The sequence below is a fragment of the Melanaphis sacchari genome, unplaced genomic scaffold (genome assembly GCF_002803265.2).
Source record: "Melanaphis sacchari strain LSU unplaced genomic scaffold, SCAv2.0 Contig43_pilon_pilon, whole genome shotgun sequence".
Classification (NCBI taxonomy): domain Eukaryota; kingdom Metazoa; phylum Arthropoda; class Insecta; order Hemiptera; family Aphididae; genus Melanaphis; species Melanaphis sacchari.
This window is the reverse complement of record NW_020271284.1, coordinates 1,501,711-1,518,377: the sequence shown is the minus strand read 5'-3', so window position 1 is coordinate 1,518,377 and position 16,667 is coordinate 1,501,711. Positions and strand designations below refer to the sequence as shown.

Sequence of the window (16,667 nt, the reverse complement as noted above, 5' to 3'; positions counted from 1 at the left end):
TGTTTAAATCCGTGACGAAGTCCCACTCGACGAACACTTCATTATAGTTTCAAAAAAAGAATAGGTATATAAAAAAAAACTTACTACGATTTAATCGCAAACATTATTTTATCAATTATTTTTTTCTCTGTGTGGTCAAATGTTATATTTTATCGATAATTATTTAACTAAATAATTGTTACATGATACCTAACTATTTGTTATAAACATATTAGTGATTAGTTCTTGTTGTAATAGTTACATAATTCATTAAGTTATTTAAATTAAAATGTTTTATTAACAACGATAATGTACAATTCAGTATTTGTTTATTTTATCATGGTATCATCCTACTATCTGAGCAAAACGTATAGTGTGTTCTGTTTTACTCCAATCGTGTTTTAAAAATAAAAACACTTAATAACATCAATTGGCTAATTAGCAAGGGAGTATTTCTAAATTTAATTTTAGTTTTTATGCATTTCCATTGAAAGGAAACCTAAATTCATTTCAACTGTTTAAATATTTCAATTTAATTTTTACATTTTTTATTAATAGTCATTATTATATGTCTTGCTTAATAATTAAACTCAACACTCATTTTGTATCTTAATTCTTAATAAATTATTATGAAAACAGATGCTGTGTTTATTTTAATTATATATTTATTACCTAACTTATTGATTTATGGTCAAAATTAATGGATTTTATAAAATAAGAAATAAACTGAATACTATTATTTTTAATCTTATACAGTATTTAGTAATCAAAAATAAAAATAAATATAAATTACTCAAAGCTTGCTTCGAAAGGAAATTGTAATAGTAATTGAATTTTTAAAAAAGTACTAAATCATAGAAAAAAATAAATATGATTCATAATATTGTGACTTTTTTTTTTAATTTGTGTGACATATTTTATTATGGCATTGATGTACATAAATTATCCGTGAAATGAATTTATCATGTTTGTTAAACTTTTTACAAATAATCGTACTCCCGAGTATAACATTTTTTTCTAATAATCATTTAAAAAACTATTTACGGATGTTTTCAATTGTTCAAATATATATCATGAATATTTTAATTACGTTTTGTACATGGTTAACTCGTAGTTACAAATTAAATTATCCTATGTAATTTATATTTTAAAATAAATATTTTTTTAATATTTTTTTTAAGACTTAAACCTAGAGAAGTACTTTTTTATAATAATATAATTCGCTTTTTTTGTGATCATATTTTTTTAATTAAAAATAAGCTCAAAATATTTTTTAACACACCTCCTAAAAATTGGAGTCTGAACACATATTGTACATATCACTTTTAAAAGTTTCAAAAAAGAATATGAAAACTACAAAATAATAGGTGAATAACAAATTTAAATAGCAGGCATGGTTTTCAAAATAAATCTTGATAATTTTAAGATAAAAAAATTTAGCTCTTCTAAGAATATATGTAAGTACAACGATTTATTTTTAACATCTATTGAAATAATGTATTACCAAAAATAGGGTTTCTGCAAAAACTTAATGTGCATATATATTAATACAATTAAGAATACCGTTGACAAACTAACTTTGATAATATATTGTAAGATTATTATCTTACAATAAAATGATATTATTATTTATTATTAGTTTTATTATGGGAATTATCATTATGACGTACACATGTGTGCCTTCCAATTATTATCAAAAACCGAAAAATAATTTGTAGTTGTTATTAAAAATCATCTAAAAATTAATAAAAATTTTAAAATAAAAACCATTAGAAAAAAAATAATCTAAATAAATAAATTCCTGTCTATAATAAAAAATTGATACTCATTGTAATATGTAATCTACTTAAATGAACACAGATAACAATAATGGGCTTTAAGACACATCATACATGCACACTGGACCAAGTTAATTTTGTCATATCATTTTTCGTATTGTACACGCCTGTTCATTTGAATGAAATCTCATCAGTATTCACATCGAAGAGCTATAGTAGTGTATAGTGGTGATTGATAGTAAACGAAAGGATGGCGAAAATGAAGAGGGTAGGTACAGTGCATGACGCATGGGAGAATCACTACGCAATCGAAATTTCCTTTGCCAACATTGTTAGCTTTCCCTCGTTGTTAATAGGGTTCGAAAAATGAGAAGAATAATAATCTTGTCATTCCCGCCTTATTCGTCGACCCTGTTGTTTTGGCGTTTCGTCGTTGTTGTTTTTTTTCTTTTTATACATAATGAGAAAAGACAAAATAATCCTGAGCTGTCTGGTCGTTTGGTCTAGCTTTTTATTTACTATAGAAAAAAAGAAAAAAATGTGTTTTTAAAATACTAGCTCACGCGTATATAATATACTTTTGGAACGCGTATTTGGCGTGGATTCTTCGAAAGGTCTTTTGTTTTTTCCCCTTTTGGCGTGTATATATTTTAATAATTAAAATGACAACAAAAGTGGCATCTTTTTGTTCAATTTTCACTGTATTCAAAGGCACATAAAGACACAACCCATTATACTATTTGATCTAAAATATGTTGATAAACTTGAAATGATCCAAACTGTAATCGAAAAAATGTGTGCAATTATAATTTTGTTGTTATGAATTATTGTATGTAGGATATAGGAAGATAAATTAAACTATATCGAATTTAATGATAAAGTGAGTATTATTGATATTTTTATTTAATAGCCATAAATTATTTTAGGATTTCGTAGTAATAATAAAATTGAGAGACAAGTATGATGTGTACGTCATAATGAGAATTTTTCTATTAAAATTAATAGTGAAATTGTATTGACATATGATATTATTGATATTAGTTATTATTCTAATATTATATTATCAAATATTTAAATTATATCATAGTTCCTTATTATTTTCATACAATATATTATTTAAGCTAGTTTGTCAACGATAGTTTTATGTGTATTAATATACGTATATCAAGTTTTTACGAAAATATATTTTTGGTAATATTCGATAGATTATTTTTAAAAAAATAACAAAAATTGTATTTTACAATCATTCTGAGAAAGCTTTTTATCCAAAAATTGTTAAGGTTTAGTTTGCAAACAATACCTACTGCTTCTATATGATATTCATTTCAATTCTTTTTCAAAAGTTCTAAAAAATAATGTGTTCAATCTGTGTTCAAACGTCAATTTATGGACGTGTGTTATAAAACTTTTTGAGTTTATTTTTAACTAAAAGTGTGGTTAGAAAAGAATGAACTACATTATTACAAAAAAAAAAAAAATACATACAATTTTTTTATGAAAAAAAGAATATAATATCAAATATTATACACATTATACTTAATTTTAAATGAATATATTTAACATAACGACAAGAGAATAGTATGTCTTTATTTTTATGTTGAATATAAATCATAAATATTATATTAATACAGTATTCTATTTTTAAATTGATAAATTTGCTTAAAAAATGAGTTACCCACATATCATTATCATCAATTATTTTTAATTTTTAAAATAATGAAAATATTATTTTTAGGTACAATGGATTTATATTATATAAACAAAAAGAAAAAAGGTTTTTGTTTTATTGTATACTGAGGTAAACTATGTGTCCAGTTGTTCAAAATTAAATTAGATGCCTAAAATTTAAGCATGAATGAATAATCACAGTATCTGGACAAATCCTTTTTTAAGTTTTAACAAGAAAATGTAAATAAAAGTTTTCAATTTTCGTTATAATTATTACAAACATTTGTTTGAATATTTTTACATCTTTTAGTTTTCACATTATACTATTATACTTCAACTGTTTTATTTTTTTTATTTTTTATTAATTATTCAGAATATGATGACATTTACTTAAAATCACTAATTTGTAAATATTTATGTTTTATAAAATTTAATTTTGTTTCAATTGTAAAATAACAATGAATTATATAAAAATAACTAAATTAATAAAAATATAAAAATATACATATACGAGTATGTGTGTGTTTTAAAATAAAAAATGTTTTTATAAATACCTATCAAGTATTTTCTATTTAATTAAATTATATGTAATATATATTTAATTACTCATTGAAATTTAAAAAATTAATCAAAAATATGTAATTAATTTATTACTGAATCGTAAATTATTCGTTATTAAATATACTAAAAAAATACGAATTTTATTGATATAATGTGATTTGTATACTAAGATTTAGTAAAAATGTGTTAGGTAAATTGATAGTTTTTAAATCAAATCTTGAATTATGTACAATCGGTTAATTTAAATAAATAATGTTTTATAATTAATATTTGTCAATAACGAAGTATGAATATATTAATAAATTTGAATATCACATTATTGTAATATTATACAATATTTATGTTGTTTAATTTCTGCATTATAAATTTAATTAATCAAAATATGTATTAAATATTAATATATACTATTATTATTTATATTATATTTGTTTTAATCCCTAACAATAAATTAAATTATTAATATTAATACAAATATATGACCATAATATTTTTTTTTATTTCCCAAAACATTTATAAAATAATATTTAATTTTGTATGTAATTGATTTTATTACACAGAAATAGTATAAATTATCAAAAACAAAAATATATCTAGTATCATCAAAATGTAGAACTTTTAGATATAATACCACTTTTATTCAGCTAACAAAACATAGCACATATTATGAATGTCCATATTTTAATAATCTTTCTCTTTTTCGTCAACTACAACTTAAAATCTAATACTCAATTTTGTATCGTTAACTTACAAAATATTTATGCTTAAGGATAATAAAAACAAATTCTTTTTTATAATTCAAAAAGCCAATTTATTTTAATATTTCTATAGATTTATAAATTAAACAATTTAATTTATAAAATGTTACATAATTAACATTAAAAACTTTGGTCAAAATATTTTATAAAATTTCACTATGCTTAAAATTATATTTAATTAAACAATTATTTTAATCATTTCAGATATGGTGTTGGGAATATGGCAAATCAGTCCGATGGAACCTCCTACTTTTATAGTAGAACCTCCAAGTCTAATTTATTTCTCAAATACTACTGGCACATTGATAAATTGTCAAGGACAAGGAAACCCACAACCTAATGTTACCTGGCTACACTACAATGACCGCATAGTAACTAACATACCAAGAGTCAGGTACATTTACGCATACCTTAAATATGATATATTATTAAATACATAAAAAAAATACTTATTGTACACGCTGGACTCGACTTTACATTTTTTTTTTTTTTTTTTTTTTTTTTGTCATAGTGTCAGATTTATTGCAATTTAATACTACATTTTTTCAATGCTTTATAAATATTACCTATGATGTTTGCTCATTGTGTGGTGAGGGGGGGGGACGTAGTAACATTTTGGTAACACGGCGATATAGTTATGCAAAATAGGTACATCTGCAATATTGTAGCCCGTGTATTCGTGTTTCTGGGCTTCTCAAGTACGTGATATGTTTTTAAATTGCATTTCAATTAGTTTCCGTGATTACTGTACCGTTTTATACTGTTTATTAATTAACTCATGGAGGGCAACGACTAACAACTACAAAGATAGAGACCTGATGTACGCTCAACTAGATCCAACTTCTACATTCCTACACCTGAAACGAATGACTCACAGAGTTGTCAAGTGCATTAGACTTTGCTCACCCGACCACTTAAACTTAACTTTCTTAAAAAAATTATGGCTGAGGGTGAGTTGCGGCCCGACTTGTCGTTTCCGGTGTTGATGACCGGTAAATTGCAGCCCGGTAAATTTTTAGGTATAGGTTAGTTGCGGCCCGAGTTATTATCATTACCTAAGTTATATATACATAACTATAAATGAAAGATTCACTATGTAAATGGGAAGTTATATTTTTATACAATATAGATCAGTGATTCTCAACCTTTTTGCTACTACAGTCTACAGACCACTTTGAGAACTTTCTATACGTCACGGACCACCTCAATGAGAATCAATTTTTTTCACACATTTTAAAATTTAGATTATAAATAAATAAAAACAATGAAATTCCTTACAACAATCTGTAATGTCTATAATTGATAATGTTTTACTAAAGCTTAAAATAATTAACAATTTAACGCAAATTACTATTTTAAAAAAATGTACATTTTAATATTATATTTATTTAAAATTGTATTATTATCAATTATCATTATATTATATTATTAATAACATTTTAAATTTAAATGAATATATTAGTGGTATACATTTATACTTAAACTAAACTTAAAAATTTGCTATCTTTTGTTAGATTTGATAAAACAGAACTAAAATAACTATGACAACACGCGCATGTCGGCACAGTGACTTGGTAGCCTATTAGTATATTATTGTATTAAATTATATTAATTATAATATTTGTCATGATATTTATATTGAAATCTTACAATTATACACCCACCCGGACTTGGCTACTAATCCATATATTTCAGACATGAAGCAATTGCTTCAAATAATCTTACATCCCACTGTCACATATATATGTAATATATATACATTATTGTATGGCCGCAATTCGTACGTACCTCTCATAAACCCGGGCCGCAATTCGTACGTACCTACCCTTTATAAACCCGGGCCGCAACTTGTACGTTATTTTGGGACTGGGCCGCAACTAACCAACACCGAAAATTATACAACCTAATGAATATATATATATATCAAAATTTAGAAATTTTTCAATTTTTATTCAATGAAACATGACATATATGTTTCAAATACCGTTAAATCATATACCATCTACAATTAGAATTTTTTGAAAAAAGAATGTAATGATTTTCTTTTTATAATGATGTCATAGTAATTTAATAAGTACAACCTTTAATTTTACTTAAGTTTTTTAAATGATTGTATTATTTAAAGTTCTTTCTCTAAATGTTTATTGCTGATGTATCAATAGTTACTTTAATTAGTTGTACATAATATTTTATAAATTCATTAATATTATATTTGTACTTACATTTATATTTAAACTAAGTAAGTACAATAAAATATGAATTTTTTAAGCTTAACATTTATGAATAATCTTAGTGTTTAAATAGGGTCTATATTTTGTTTTTTTTTTTTTTTTAATGATGAATTGTATAATATTTTTCTATAATCTATTCTATTTCATCAAACATAATTCAAACTCCTTATGGTATATTTTATATTGCATTTTAATAAAAAAAAATAGATAATTTTAATGCTGTACTGTATAGTATTTGCTTTGATTAAAGATCATTTATAAAATCTAATAACTTAAATAAAAATTATCTTACATTATCAAAACATGTACCTACATACATTTTATCTCAGTAAAAATAATATTTTAAATTATCATAGTTTTACAATAATCTATTTTTATGTAACAAAAATATTGGAATTAAATATTTATATTCTATTTATGATTTCATATTTATGAATAATATGGAAAAAAATATATTGTGTCTCAATTCAATAACCAATTGTTTGGATTCTTTTCTGATATAAAGGATAAACCAAAATTCAATTATCTAAAAAAAAGAAAACGACGTAATAAATAATCTATACTCAGATATATAGGTATTAAACCATAAAAAAAATACTTACTATATATAATAACGTATGCTACTGTTTTACATAAAATATATTTTTTGATATTTCTATACCATACTCATAGATTTTTCGATGTTAAAATTTTAAGTGTACTAAAAAATAAGTAATAACAATATCAATTTATTTTGTTGTATTTTTGGACGTTTCTGTGGATTTTTGAATTTTGACTGTATTTTACGATTATACGCGAGAGTTTTTCATTAAAACTCTATTCACGATTTTTCCTTTATTACTTATTTTACTTTGTATTATATATGAACATAAAAATCTTTCCACTTTAAACACAATATCTTTATAGCGCATGTATTTCCGACATTATATGTTTCTCGTATTGAATGACAATACACATCTCTGTTACACTGTTACACCGTGACTATAGAAAGATGGCGTATCGTCCTTAACCACATTCAATATTTACTCACCACCAGATAATCGTCCGTTCAAATACCGCACACACTTCAAACCGATTACGCGCCCTCTGAAACGAGGTATATAATTGAATTCAATATCAAACCCCATACAACGGTAGTTGTATTCAACATATATTATGATGAGTACTATTATTATATAATATATTGTTTTGAAATAGTTTAAATTAATTTTACTCACACGTCATGCCGTATGTGCACAAAAATCTACGTGCGCGTACGTCGCGTACAAGTATTGCTTTATTTATCGTGTTAAAATTTAAAATGTATGAAAATGTTTATGAGCATGACGAGTATGATGAAATAACACCATTCGTCATTCATCTGATTAAAATATACCAAGTACGTGTCACCATCTAATATATTTTGGTGAAATGTCGTAACGCGTCTTTTAAAAGTTCAAAATGAATTCACAGAGTATTTATATTCCGAAAATAATTTTACACGGGGTAATTTGAGTAAAAGAAACACATGGTATTTTTTAAATTATAATGTTAATTATTAATAACATACCGTTTTTTAGAAAAACGAGTTTATATTTGGGCAGTGAAAAATTTCAACCATCTACTTTTAACGATAATTTATCTAATGATCTTTACTATTTAAAAATATTCAATTCAAAATCTCACCCAACGCTATTGTATCTATTACTATTTATCACATATAGACGCTTTTAAAGTATTATTTCTTAAAACGTAAAATTTTATAAGACGGCGCAACAGAGGTGCGATATTATAGTAAAAAATCACGCGCGTGCTCTTTGTATTGCATGCTGGCTTTAATTTTATTTTTAATAATTATTTCACCAAATTAATATTTGAAAATATAATACGTTTGTATTGTTAATTTTTTATGTAATGTAATTTTTAGATTAAATTCATACTATATTTACATTTAAAATATACAATTAATATTTTAGTTTTTAATAAAACATTCAAATTTAGACATTGTGGAATATAAAAAAAAATGTTAAATTTTTGTTCAGAAGTTCTTAAATTTCATGAGCCCAGTACTATTGAATTTAAAATACTATCAATTATTATAAAAGCATGTTAATTAAGAGTGACACACATTAATAGGACCACTTGAAGTGTCTATAAGAATGTTTTAAACAAAGTTATAAAAACAATTTTTTTAATTATTGTGTCCTATAATTAAATAGACTTGTATACTAACATCTAAAATCCATTACTATAGATATAGTAAAAGAGCACTTCAGCGATATTAAGTATTTAAAATGTGTATTATTAATAAAAAAAAGTGTTTATATTAAGATCTAGCAAAACTAGATTTTTTAAAATCTTATTTAAATACGATGACTAATAAAAATTTATTTTGAATGTATATAACAATAATTTCACCCGGAATTGCGCCAAGACGAACAAAGAAAAATGCGAATATATTCAATCTGCTCCCTAAAGCGTATTTTTATCCTGTCTATTGATCATTTTTCCTATTCTTATAATTTTATACCATAATTAATGCATAGGGTTAATTACCAGGTTTATAATTATATATAAATATATATTTTTTTTATATAGTAAAATTAATTTAACGTATAGTACACATAAAAATTAAAAAGGAAAAAAAGGTCAAGCATAATTATACAATTTGCGTATACGGAATGATTTATTTAACTTAAAACAATCATTATTTTAGAATATAATAACGTTTTCGAAAATATTTCTTTAACATAGTTTTAATTTGTTACAAAACAAAATTTTGCTTTAAAATAAGGTATTTAAAATTGATGATGTCATTAGACACATTAAAAAATAGTAAAGAATATATTATTTTTGTGTTGTGTTATAATAACTTAGAATTATGTGTAAAAATATATTTGCAAAAAATGTTAATAATTTATGTTATTATCTGTGTTTTAGTGTCTTTTGTTAAATGAACCGTTGGTACAGTATACTATATTATACAATAAATAATACCAATAAGATCGTAAAAAATGAAGTCGAATGAGTTGATTTCATTACTCGTAACAGTTATTTAATGCTAAGCTGTTAAAAGTTTTAAAAGCAAGCACGTGTACATATAATAAAAATATGCTACATTGAAGTTATAGGTATATAACTCTAAATAAAATATTATATTGTTGAAAAAGAACGCTATGTATAATACTATTTTACGCGATAAACGTTTACGGCAACAGAAACGACCATGTGTCGCCAATAATTACAGTAATACTGGGTAGTTTTACTATTTTATTACGATCTACAGTATTTATTTGACCAAATGTAAATAACGAGGGTGAAACAGAAAAAAAACACATTCTTGTACGATAAATACATTATATTATTTTTAAATTATACATATTATTAATCATGACCGCGACTTTGTTGGGAAACGTTTTATGATCCGAATCCTTGATTGCAGACGTCCATACGAAACAATACAAGATTTCCGCGAATATGCATCTCGTTCGGAAAAACGGACTGAACCCATTTTTAAATAATAATTGTTGTCGGTGAAAAAAGCACATTTTTTTTTATTTTTGATAAAAACCACAAACCGTATTCGAGTTTTAATTACACGCCATTGCAATAGTATGAAATAATTATAAAACGAGAGGTGAATAATTTGTTTAATCAAAAAGAATTCACGCGCGTACATAAAGTAGGTATACCAAACGAAATAAAAACACTCGAAACAACGCAGTCGTGTATAAACTCACTGCATAGTGCATATATATATGCATAATTACATACCTCTAGGTATACTTCCGACTTGTGTATTATGCTTGATCGTCGTGTGTATGAGTCACTTGCACCCCAGGCGTAAACTACTTTTCACGCTTCGATTGTGCAGCTATTTTATTCGTCTTTTTATTAAGTTTTTGTGTTATCTTGCAATTATTATTAAAAAATTTCTTTTCATTACGTGCACGCATATATTTTTATTTTCAGGGAAATGAGGCCGAATGGCAACTTGTACTTCCCGCCGTTCCCCGAACAGTCGTATATGCCAGAAATACACGCGGCAACTTACAAGTGTGCCCTGGAAAACCCAGTAGGGAGGATCGTCTCACGGGAATCCAGGATTAAAGCCGGTACGGATCTGTGTAAATATTTAATTTTTGTTTTCGCATTCCGCACTGTCACTATAATATACGTACACCACTGATCCGTGACGTTAATTATTTTGTTTGTTTTTTTCCACCCATGAGAAAAGTTAATCCAACAATCATTCATAACATTCCTAATGTATATAATATTAATAAAATATTATTAAATCAACAACGTGTACAATGTATATAAGCGTACGGATTTTAGTTTTTTCTTTAATGTATTCCCTTAAAAAAAAAAAAATATTTAACTTACCTAGGTATTTTCAAAAAAAAAAAAAAACGTTGATAAGCTGTCATCAATACTTCTTTACAATATATGTATAAATATACATAAATATTTATTTATGTTTATTTATACATTGGTTATTGGTCCATTCGTATGAGAATCAACGTGTGCTTAAATGTAGTTATTAAAATTGACCTAGTTAACTTAAATATTACGTTAAATCCTTTATTTGCTGTTAGATTAAAACTAAAAAATTAATTTAGTATATAGGTAACTGTTATGAAATTCATATTTACCATTAAATAACTTTTATATATTTTTATAAACATTTATTGAATTTATAAGGTTAATGTTCAAATTTTACATAATTACCGGTATAATTTTATTAGATCATATTAAATTTATTATTTTGTAAAAATCTAAGGATGTACTTTTAATTTTTTATTTCATTTCATTTTATTTTTACGTGGACAATAAACATATATTTCAATAGGAGTCTATACAAAATATTTTAAACTGTTTTTTATTACAAAGGTTATTGATTGCTATGCTAATATTATTCGTTTCTAAAATAAATATTAAGTAATATACGAGTTTATTAATTATACCTATCAACAAAATTCCTTTTTAAATTATTATTACTCTTAAGACATCTTTATGGTCCAAATATCTAATTCATTTTCCAATGATGGATAGGTAATAGTTTTTTTTCGTGTAAATTACCACGCTACTAATTGCTAAACAAGACAATTTGTTTTTCTATATAATTATATTTAATTTTCAGATATATTCATTTATTATTATTCATATAGTTATTTAAAAGGTTATTAATTTAATTTCATAAACCAAAGTTTATTTATCTTATAAATTACTTTAATATAAATCACAGGAAAGAGTGTCTTTATTTATACAGTAAATATTATACATTTTCCCCCTGTTTATGAATATATAACTAGTAGTCGTATTTATATATTTATGCGATATTTTGAACTTAGTGTAATAATAATGCTTCTAGTTTTCATAGAACCTAAAAATGTGAATTTTAGTGTTAATTCGTTAAATTCAATTACATTTTTTATTAGTTTTCCACAGAAGATTTAAAATATCAATTAAATTTTATAAATCTAAAAATAAGTTATAATTGTTTTATATATATATTTAAGTGTATACTACAATTGATAGAAAATTATTATTTTACTATACGTAATAGCATTATTTATAAATACATTAAAACAAAATCATTAGAATGTGTTATAGATATCATTTAATAATAAACATATTGTTACTTAAAAAAAAAAGTTTTAGACAATTTGAATTTTTTAGTGATGTCAAAATCGTATGAGCTATCCGTCCAAAATTCATTGGCTCTTCAAGGAAACGTAGCTGCATTTAAATGTCAATTACCAGAGCTAACTAGTGAACATTTAATAAAAACTTGGTTTAAAATGGAGGATTCCAGAATGGAAGTTGGTCAATCCACACCAATACATCCTGGAGGACGTTACGTAATCTCGTTAGATGGTACTTTACTAATTCACGATGTAGTACCTGAAGATACGTTTGATAGATATTTCTGTCAAGTTGTCAACAAATACACAGGAGATCAGCTGGTCAGTCAATCGGCTAAAATAGTAGTCAAACAACCAACTGAAGACATACCACCAGTTATTAAACACTATACAGAACATATTCACGTCAAAGTTAATCAAGAAGCCGACTTGATATGTTCAGCTGAAGGATTTCCTCCGCCAACGTATAGGTATAATTAATCATGTTACATAACAATGCACAATTGTACAAGTTTTAATTGGAATCAATATTTACTAGATGGTTCCGTAAAAGTCAAGATAGTTTACAAGAAATATCTATGGAATCATTGACTGTACATCCCTATCAATCATTGCTACATATCATCAGAGTTCCGATGAGCGAGTCTCCTATTACTTACGAATGCGTAGTTTCTAACAAACTCGGTCAAGACAAACGTCAGATATCATTATCAGTTACCTTACCATTTGCTGTCAGTGCATACCCATTGAAGCAGGTAAGTTTTGATTAAATTAGTTAGTTGAAATCACTGTGATTGGTAAAAAAACATAAATCTTCTGTATAGGTAGTCGATTCTGGTTCAACTGCAATTTTTAATTGTACCACTCAAGGTACATCAATACAGCCATTATTTTCGTGGCTTAAAGATGGATTGCCAATACGAGGTTACGGTAGACATGAAATATCACAAAAAGGCGACCACTTAATAGTACATAATGTTATGAAAGAAGATAAAGGGATTTATCAGTGTTTAGCTAGAGATCCAGAAACTGATGAGACAGCACAAGCCAGTGTTCTTTTATCACTCGGTGGTATGAATTACCATTTATTACCATTAATTAAAAATAACGTATTATATGTCGCTCTTGAAACGAAAAATTTACATCATAGTTTATTTCAGCTGTTTCACCAGAGTTGGCGGAGACTTTCCATGAACAAATTGTCAGAATAAACGGTTTTCTATCTCTCAGGTGTACAGCTTCTGGTAATCCTCCACCTAGGATCTATTGGTATCTTGACGGAGGACTCATACTACCTCAAGGAGATTATGTATTTGGAAGTTATATGCACGTGGATGGTAATTATTCAAAAATTTTAATTTCTTTATTAAAAAAAAATACTAGCTTGATTTATTTTGATGTTTAGGGAATGTGGTTAGCTATTTAAATATATCAGTGGCTGATGTATTGCATGGAGGTTATTATACTTGTTTGGCACGAAATATTCTAGGATTAAAATCTCATTCAGCAATGATTAAGATTTACGGTATGATTTATTGTTTATACAACTTATGAAGATAAATCATTCGGTAATAATAAAAATATTTTAGGTGATCCTATTGCAAGATCACCATCAAATCTTACAGTACGTTCAGAAGATGACGCATACCTTCAGTGTCCAGTTGCTGGTTATCCGATAATTAGGACAGCATGGCAAAAAGATATGATAACAATTCCAAATAGTTCTCGACACACATTGTTTGATAATGGAACTCTATTTATACGTTCCACACAAGACACCGTTGATTCTGGATTATACGTGTGCACAAAAATAAATGATAGGGGACAATCAGCGACGGGAAATCTATATTTAAGAATAATGAGTATGATTTGCAATATGCTCAATATGATTATTTTGTGTACAACAACTTTTTTCAATAGAGCCACCGGTCGTAACACCATTTCAATTTACAAAAGATCTACAAGAAAGTGAACGGGCCCAAGTATCGTGTACAATAAAATCAGGAGATCTTCCAATGGAATTTGTGTGGCGTAAAGATAATAGGATAGTATTGACAGATAATGAAATTGAACTTCAAAATTTCAAATTTTCGAGCACTTTACTTTTTAGTAATTTAAAACCTAAACATGCTGGAATATACACTTGTATTGTAAGCAACTCGGTAGCTAGTAGTAATTATTCAGCTTTACTTAATATTAAAGGTAAGATTATACAACTTTTTCTATACTTTAAATCTAACTAATTTATAAACAACATTATTTTATCAAATACATTATGTATATAATTTAGTGCCTCCGAAATGGATTATTGAACCCGAAGATACCGCTGTATTAGATAATCAACTAACAATAATAAATTGCCAAGCAGAAGGATACCCAGAACCAAGAATAACATGGACTAGAGTATCTGGTTTGTTATTTATTTATATTTTTTTATGGTATACTAAAACAGTTAAATTATTCATGATTTAAATGTATATAGATAATCAACTTTTACAATCACTCAATCATTTCTCTGAGTCATCAATATCAGTATTAGGCAATGGTTCTTTAGCTATTCGTCTTACAGCTAATTCAAATGAAGATAATTATACGTGTACAGCCAATAATGGAATAGGAAACCAACTAACAAAAACGGTGTCTTTAAAAGTTCACAGTAAGTCTAAAAATTACCTTACTTACTACTTAAGTATATATCAATGTTAACTATTTGATTTTACTTTCACAGTACCCGCTCATTTTAAAGAAAAATCTATTAATAAAAGCGGCGTGGTGGGAAGCAGAGTAGTATTAACGTGTGAGGCAGAAGGTTCAAAACCATTAAATATTGAATGGAGTCCATCGGCAGAAAATATAAATACCAGAAATACAAACAAAGGGATAATATCAGAACTTTATTTAAATTCTTTACATAGTAGTCAGACGGGAATATATACATGTATGGCTACTAACTCGTATGGCTATGATCATATGACGATAAATTTAGTGGTTAGAGGTAAAGAAGTATTTTTTAACAGTATTTTCATGTGTAAAATCAATATTATTATTCAGAACCACCAGAATCTCCAAAACGATTAGATGTGGTGGATGTGGGTACCAAGTGGCTGGAATTTCGCTGGGATTCAGTAAAAGCGCACGTAACTCATTATGTGCTTCAAATGTGTATTAATCTTTGTTCGGATTGGTCAAATTACACAATTGGTGGAAGTTTATCATACACCAAAATATCTTATTTAAAACCAGCTACACAGTACACGACAAGAGTTATAGCCGTTAATGAATTCGGTTCAAGCAATCCAAGTCCCAATAATACCGTCACCACTCTGGAAGATGGTAAATTACTCGAATTCACTTTCAAACATACACTTATCCTTTATTACCATTAATTAATAAATTATTTATTATAATCTACTGTAAATTTGTATTTCAGAACCTAGTGCACCTCCAAATAATGTAGAAGCCATTGATATTGATACCACTCAAGTGACAATTCGATGGAGAGTAAGTATATTATATTAATTAAATAGGTGAATGTATATCATGGCAGTTATATGAAATATAATTATAATTACAAATAACAAAATTAACATAACCTATTGTATTATAAGCTATGATTGAGCTTATATTATTTTTCATGACGTTATTTAAAAATGATTTTCTTAAATGCATAGATACATAATTATATTTTCAAATTGTTTATTTTTAAAGTATTTTTTGTTTTTAATTTCACAACTTAAGTATTTATCATTTTATAGCAAAATTAATCTTTTTTTTTTACATAAAATTTTTTGAAAAATTTTAAATGAAAAAATGTTATATATTTTGGATGAAAAATAATTTTAATCTTATAAATTTAAGGCACATAAATTCTTTTTTATATAATATTAGTAAATTATAAGAATGACGATGTTTAAGTGTACTTATGTATTGTTTTTTTCATGTATATTATTATTATTATTATTATTATTTTAAAGTATTTTTAGTAAATAATTGATTAAGATTTGAAAATATTACACTCATACATAAAAATCAAAAATATAATATTTATTTCCTCTTAAGTATTAAAAA

General features: G+C 25.5%; 1 protein-coding gene across 1 annotated transcript in view; it reads left to right on the top strand.

Annotated features, from left to right (window-relative positions):
- The window catches only part of LOC112597670 (Down syndrome cell adhesion molecule-like protein Dscam2), a 66,019-nt gene that overhangs the window by 36,803 nt on the left and 12,549 nt on the right, over nt 1–16,667 (top strand). Inside the window, exons 3-16 of the mRNA XM_025343819.1 lie at nt 4,946–5,135; nt 10,924–11,066; nt 12,634–13,069; nt 13,138–13,354; nt 13,424–13,670; nt 13,760–13,936; nt 14,005–14,124; nt 14,189–14,461; nt 14,520–14,801; nt 14,890–15,009; nt 15,082–15,255; nt 15,328–15,594; nt 15,651–15,932; nt 16,030–16,100. Of these exons, the coding sequence (XP_025199604.1) occupies nt 4,946–5,135; nt 10,924–11,066; nt 12,634–13,069; nt 13,138–13,354; nt 13,424–13,670; nt 13,760–13,936; nt 14,005–14,124; nt 14,189–14,461; nt 14,520–14,801; nt 14,890–15,009; nt 15,082–15,255; nt 15,328–15,594; nt 15,651–15,932; nt 16,030–16,100 (2,999 nt within the window). The remainder of the gene's footprint in view (nt 1–4,945; nt 5,136–10,923; nt 11,067–12,633; nt 13,070–13,137; nt 13,355–13,423; nt 13,671–13,759; nt 13,937–14,004; nt 14,125–14,188; nt 14,462–14,519; nt 14,802–14,889; nt 15,010–15,081; nt 15,256–15,327; nt 15,595–15,650; nt 15,933–16,029; nt 16,101–16,667) is intronic.